The sequence below is a fragment of the Gavialis gangeticus genome, unplaced genomic scaffold, assembly GCF_001723915.1.
Source record: "Gavialis gangeticus isolate Ggan-Ray unplaced genomic scaffold, GavGan_comp1, whole genome shotgun sequence".
NCBI lineage: Eukaryota > Metazoa > Chordata > Crocodylia > Gavialidae > Gavialis > Gavialis gangeticus.
Window position 1 is genome coordinate 63402734 of NW_017729022.1, and position 6755 is coordinate 63409488.

The 6755-nt window shown below is 43.8% G+C and overlaps 2 protein-coding genes and 1 long non-coding RNA gene across 4 annotated transcripts in view; all 3 read left to right on the forward strand.

The window, feature by feature from the left end:
• LOC109296027 overlaps nt 1-454 on the forward strand; it is a 1668-nt gene extending 1214 nt beyond the window's left edge. Inside the window, exon 2 of the long non-coding RNA XR_002096878.1 lies at nt 375-454. This is a non-coding gene — a long non-coding RNA (uncharacterized LOC109296027). The remainder of the gene's footprint in view (nt 1-374) is intronic.
• Nucleotides 1-6327, forward strand: part of LOC109296026 — a 9110-nt gene extending 2783 nt beyond the window's left edge. Inside the window, exon 2 of one of the 2 annotated variants that reach the window (XR_002096877.1) lies at nt 5896-6004. Coding sequence is in view for 1 of the 2 variants with exons in the window: in XM_019515232.1 (XP_019370777.1) it covers nt 5896-6312 (417 nt within the window). In the remaining variant the exon portion in view is untranslated. Of the gene's footprint in view, nt 1-5895 lie in introns of both variants that reach the window. The other variant, XM_019515232.1, reaches the window with a different exon arrangement.
• LOC109296025 lies at nt 1740-5978 on the forward strand. The gene is made up of 2 exons (XM_019515231.1): nt 1740-4740; nt 5764-5978. The coding sequence occupies exon 1, from the start codon at nt 3308-3310 to the stop codon at nt 4721-4723; it is 1416 nt and encodes a 471-aa protein (XP_019370776.1). The 5' UTR covers nt 1740-3307; the 3' UTR covers nt 4724-4740; nt 5764-5978.
• Nucleotides 6328-6755: the final 428 nt, after the last annotated feature.

Below are 6755 nucleotides of genomic sequence, written 5' to 3' on the forward strand. Positions count from 1 at the left end.
CCTTTGTAAATCCAGATTAGAACTGGTCTGATAAATGCTGAGCTGGGTGTGAGGGTTGATTAGCATTTGGAGCACAGATTCCCCATCATGCAGTGCTCCCCTGCTTCTCTGATCCCAGAATTCACTGCAGTCTCTGCTTCAGGCTTTCTGTTCTCCATCTCTCATGTAAATGAATGGTCATCTGGTTCCATCTCAGATGCAAATGAGACCTAGGGCAGTTGTTTCACTCTAGTCACCCTTATCTGGAGGGTTTTAGGTGTGTCTCACACTGCATCTTAATCAGTTCCTGTTTAGGTGGTGGTGTGGGGGGGGAATTCTTTATGAGTCAGACAGTCTGGTCCTGTCAGGGTTCCCCAAGAACATGGAGCTGAGAGGTAACACCGTGCATGCACCTTGGATTGCAGGTGACCTCTATAATTTAATTAAAAAATTCCCAAAAATCAGGGAAGACCCATAAAAATTTCAGGAAGAATTGCAGACTCTCATAAATTGTTATAATCCAACGTGGGCCAATATTAATCAGCTCATGCGATCTATTCTACCTAAAGAAACCATGTCACGTTTATATGATGCCAGCGGCTGGCCCAATACTGACCCTGGGACTGGCCAAGAGTTTATTGATAAGAGAAATGCTTTGGTTCAGGCAGTTCTCACAGTTTGCCCAAAGAAAGCAGACTGGACCAAAATAAATACCTGTAAACAAAATAAAAATGAACACCCCAGTGACTATTTGGATCGCCTCAAACAAGCATTTAAATGGTATTCAGGAATGGATGACCCTGTTGGAAATGCCCAACAAGCAATAGTGGTAGCATTCGTCCAGAGACTTAACCCTAAAATTGCTGAGAAAATTCAAACAGTAATTATTGGTTGGGAAACTAAAGATTTAATTGAAGTCCTTGCTGCAGCCAACCATTTCCACAACAAGATGGAATGGACCAAAGATAATGCTGAGACCAAGTTAATGGCCTTACAGATTTCTCAGTTGCAGGACCCAGGTAGAGGAAGAGGACGTGGACAAGGAAGGGGAAGCCCGGGTGGATCCAGGGTTAGGGAATGCTGAGGCAAGACACGAGTCAGGGGGTATGGGCAACATTTGAACAATGGTAAAGGGTTCATCACAGCATCCAGCCCATTGGAGCCCTGACCACAAGTGCGGTCTTACTTTTCCCAGGACAACTGGTAGAAGTCCTCCCCTCCCAAAGGTTATGAATACTCCAATGATTGCCTTAAGTCTGTTAAAAGACTATAGTAGGATCTGGAAAAGTCATGCTAAGCTGAGGCTTGTTCACAACAAGTAAAAATCCCAAACCCTGATGCTGCAAGCTATCTATTGTTTCTGAAGAAACCAGGAGATATCCCATCAGTATATCTGCTATCCATAGGAATTTCAAGCTGGCTCCTAAGTATCTGGTTACTCCCTAACCTTACGTGTTTCCTGAGTATCAATCAGCTTCCTGAGATGTAGATCCCTGGGCCCACAAAACCAAGCCTATGAGAACCAATGTCATTATTGCAAACAAGAAGGACATTGGAAATCAGAATGCCCCAACCGCCCCAACCAAAGACCCAGACCTCAGCCCCTGCCCACACCTCCTCTTATTAATTTTCCCAGTGTTGAATAGGAGAGCCTGAGGGACTTCATTGCTCCTTTGCTTGCTATCGACCAATCTGGTCCATTTGTTGAATGCCTTATTTCTGGTAAACCTGTTTTCTGTCTTGTTGATACCAGAGCTTCTCGCTCTATGCTAAAAGCCACTGAATTTCCTTTTCTGCCTCATTCTCCTGAAACTGTAAATACAGTCGGCATATGCGGACAACCTATCCCACATCCTGTCTCTGAACCTGTCTCCATTGCTATTGGCCCTTTGTCTGAGAATCATGCCTTCCTTCTCAGCCTCTGTGCACCTGTCAACCTTATTGGAAAAAATCTGTTGTGTAAATTGGGATGCGTAATTTATTGTAGTCCGAATGGTGTTTACCTTGAGGTACTGGAACATAGGGAAACCGAGCTTGTGGCTTTGCTAACCCAGGAGTACTCTGATCCTGACACTTCCTACTTGCAAGAGGAACTGTTAGCACGAGTACCTCCACAACTGTGGTCCACCCATGCAAATGAAGTGTGTCACATGTTGAGTGCGAAACCAGTACGCATCACCTTAAACCCTGCCAAGCCACTCCCTTGTGTCCCGCAGTACCCCATCTCAAGGAAAGCTGAGGAAGGGATCAAGCCTGTCATTTCCTTGCTCCTTGAGCAAGGGATTATTGTCCCAGCACACTCCCCTTGCAACACACCTATCCTACCTATTAAAAAGCCTGGTAAAGATACTTATCGTTTTGCGCAAGACCTTCGAGCTGTAAATGCTGCTGTTCTACCTACTTTTTCCGTGGTCCCTAACCCCGCCACTATTCTTTCCTGTATCCCTCCAGATGCCACCCGTTTTACAGTGGTAGACCTGTGCTATGCTTTTTTCTCCATCCCCATTCATAAGGATAGCCAGTCCCTGTTTGCATTCACCTATCAGGGACTCCAATATACCTGGACAAGACTCCCTCAGGGATATACAGAGTCCCCCACCTTGTTTTCCCAAATCCTGAAACAGGATTTAGACCCCATCACGTTCAAAGGGAAGTCCACCCTTATTCAGTATGTTGATGACTTGTTGTTAGCCTCACCTACTCTGGAGGCCTGCAAACGAGATACTTTGACACTCCTCACAGCTTTAGCTCAGAGAGGCCACAAGGTTTCAAATTCCAAACTGCAACTCTGTAAGCCTAAGGTACATTATTTAGGACATGGTATCTCAGCAGGAGAACGACACCTTTCCCCCAGTAGAATTGAAGCTATCTTCAACATTCCCAAACCCATGACTAAGAAACAGCTGAGGGGATTCTTGGGTGCAATGGGCTATTGTAGGCAGTGGATCCTGGGCTACACCGCTTTTGCAAAACGCTTGCAAACATTCACTCATGATTCCACCCCAGAACCACTCCCTTGGACTCCTAAAGCCGAACAAGCATTTGTGGCCCTTAAGCAAGCCCTCACTGTTGCTCCTGCTCTTGGACTCCCCAATTATAAAAAAACCTTTATCTTGTTTTGTCATAAAAAAGAAGGAATCGCTTTCGGGGTACTCAACTGCATGGTGAAAAACATCGCTTATTTGCACACTACAGTTCTGCTCTTGATCCCGTGGCTGCGGGACTTCCTCCTTGTCTCTGTTGAGGTGCTGCTGCTGCCTTGTTAGTTGAAAAGGCAGATACTCTAGTTTTAGGACGCTCTTTGACTGTTGCAGTTCCGCATGCTGTTATGGCCCTTGTCCTCAAAGGCAAAACTCAGCACATTTCCAATTCCCACCTTCCCAAATATGAAAAAGTTTTATTGTCAGCTGCAAATGTAACTTTGAGTCGCTGTTCAATTTTAAATCCTGCCTCACTTCTGCCAATCGCCTCTGATGGTGAGCCCCACGATTGCCTGTCTGTCACAACTCAGTTGTTAACCCCTCAAACTGATCTCAAGAACGTTCCTATCCTAAACTCTGACCTTGTTTTATTTGTTGATGGTTCCTGTCTTAGAAATGATGCAGGCCAATTAGTTACGGGATATGCAGTATGCACTCAGTATGCTGTTTTGGAAGCCTATTCTTTACCCCAAGCTCGTGCTGCTCAAGTTGCTGAACTCATTGCTTTAACACGTGCCTGCATCCTTGCAAAGGATCAAAATGCAACCATTTATACTGACTCTAAGTATGCCTTTGATGTCGTTCATGATTTTGGACGGATATGGAAACAAAGAGGGTTCCTCACTTCATCAGGGACCCAAATCAGTCATGGTTGTTATGTTAATGAGCTCTTAGAAGCCGTTCAACTGCTTTCTGCTAATGCTATTGTTAAATGTAAAGCTCATGAAAAACCTTCTGATGATGTGACAAGAGGAAATGATCTGGCAGACCATTCTGCCAGAAACACGGCCCTTTCTGGCCCACAGGCTCCTAACTCTGTTCTTGTTTGTTTTTCAGCAGACCAGTCTCCCTTGGCTAGCCTTTCAAATCTAGCCTTTCTCCAAAATCAAGCTCCAAAAAGGAAAAGGATGACTGGCTGCATGCAAGATGTTCACTGCACCCCGACTCTCTCTGTAAAGGTGGGGATGATTGCTGCAATACAAAGAGATTGGTTTGCCCCAAATTTTCCTTCCATGGCACAACAGTACCACAGCTCCTGTCCCATCTGTTTAGCTCATAACATTGGGCAACGGGTAAAGACAACACCCGCAGCCCATCCCCCTCCATGGGGACCGTTTGTGAATTTGCAAATTGATTTCGTGCAGCTACCCAAGTGTTGTTCTTATGGGTATATTCTTGTTATTATTGATATGTTCTCTGGATGGGTGGAAGCCTACCCATGTATACATGCTGATTCCATCATAGTAGCTAAGAAACTGCTTAAAGAATTCATCCCTAGATTTGGATTGCCCCTCACAATAGATAGCGATAGAGGCACCCATTTCACAGGACAAATACTCAAAAATATCTGCCAGGCACTCAACATACAGCAACATCTGCACTGTAGTTATCATCCACAATCAAGTGGTGCTGTAGAATGTAAAAACCCTGATTTAAAGACATGCATTTCAAAATTTGCGCTCAAACAGGCCTCTAATGGCCTGATGCACTGCCCATTGCTCTTATGCACATTAGGAACACTGTCAATAGAAAACATGGCCTAACACCTTATGAAATACTCATGGCTGTGATGGCCAGAATCAAAGAAATTAATAAGCAATAAATATGTGCCTCTTGGAGGCATTTGGAACTTTTGTCTAATATGAAGCTTGTATTTTTGTAACCCGGAAATGTAACTTGTAATTGTTTGTGGAACTGACTAGGCCTCAAAGACAAAGCCACAGCTGTGAAATTAGCTGACCTAATAGTTCTTTCTCGCTCAGAATTTAGCCTTGATGATGATAAAAACTGGATTCAACTGCCCAGCTTATCTAGTACATCTCAAGACGGGACATCTCAAAAAAAACATAGAGAGTTTTGAAGGGGATGGGTTTAGGCAGGGTAATGTTAATTTTAAACCTGAAGATGTTGTGTTGCAATTTGCTTATTGGATAAACCCAAGCTTGGGCACTAGCTTATTATCATAATTTCTAACACCTTTTGACCCTATAGGATAACAGCTATAAAGCAATATTATGAATGGCTATATAACTAAAAATTAGCTTAATTAAAATATAAAAGAACACACACGTCATAGTAACCCTCGGGAAGGACGGAACAGAAGGGTCATTGCTGTCCCATACCCCACAGATATCTCTTACTCCCTGTGAGAGTGAGACCAGATCCTGACTGAGGGGCTTTCACTGGTATCCTTCGAGCAGCCCAATTCAGAGACGTCTGACTTCGCTGATTCAACTTGCCGTGCATCTTCTAACTGAGGGACTACCGATAAGTTACTAACCAAGTGGGAACTCTTGGTTAATTTCTTTATCTGTTTTATTATCATTGTCAATTTTAATTTGTATTGTTATGTTGTCTGCTTATTAGCTTAACCTTTTATTAACTATTATATATGCAAACTATATCTTTTGTTGTAATAAGTAAAATTAATTCTTTTTTTGTAAGTGAAACTTGTCATTTCTTTCCTTTCCAACATCACCTTCTCGATCCCGAACCAAAAAGCCCAGTGGCTACTAAAGTTGCAGTGCTCAGTCAGTCTGCAACTAAACTGATATACTCACAGTGCCCAGCTGGCCTGTGACACATGGCACGACCCACGAGGATGCCAGCCACACCACCTGTTGCCTTACACCAATCAGATCTACAATTGACTGATGACACTGTACTGAATTATTGCAAGGCATTAATGAAGTATGTCAGGTCTGTTCATTCACAGGTCCAAGAAGCCTTACCTCAACCACGGGATGTTCCCTCTCACAACCTCGAACCAGGTGATTGGGTCTATGTAAAGGTCCATCAGCGGAAAAACGCGCTTCAACCCAGATGGAAAGGACTGTTCCAGGTGCTTCTGACCACTAACACTGTTGTTTGTTGCCCAGGTCACCAGACGTGGACTCACACCTCGCACTGTAAAAAGGTATCACCTCCATTGGACCCCGAAGCAGTTGAATTCCAACCAAAGTTAAGACCTTTCCCTGAGGCCAAGGACAAAGACCCTCAGGACCTCACTCAGGCAAGTGAGGAGCATTGGAGTGCAAGTGCTAGTAACCTCTCTCCTGAACCCAACACCTCAGCCCAGCCAAGTTTGCGGATCAGAGAACATAGATACCATCTTCAACCATGGGCCACATAGAATTATTTAAGACAGCATCATGAACATCTTCCTTTTAACCTTCTGTATTAGATCTTGTGTTCTAATGCATGGAAATGTTTTTTGCCTTTAATTAACCAAATTAGGATAGATTTAAACGTCTCTCGTTGTTGGATATGTAGTCATATCCCTATCCATTCTACCGGGGGAATACCCATAATACCAGTACCCTTAAATGCAACCCAAATGTCAGCTCCTTACTATTCAGATTTCCAGGGAAATGAAACCTGGTAAGACATAAACTGCAGCCAAGCTGACTATGTACGACTAGCATATGCCACCCCTGGAAAGTTTTGTTGGACTTGTAATGGATCTAGTATTGCAGTAGGATTCAGTAAGTGTGAAGTGGAATTTAAGGTAAATGGTGCTTGGCTTTCTAACTGTTCTTGGATACCCAACTACTCTCCCAATTCAGTTGGATTCTC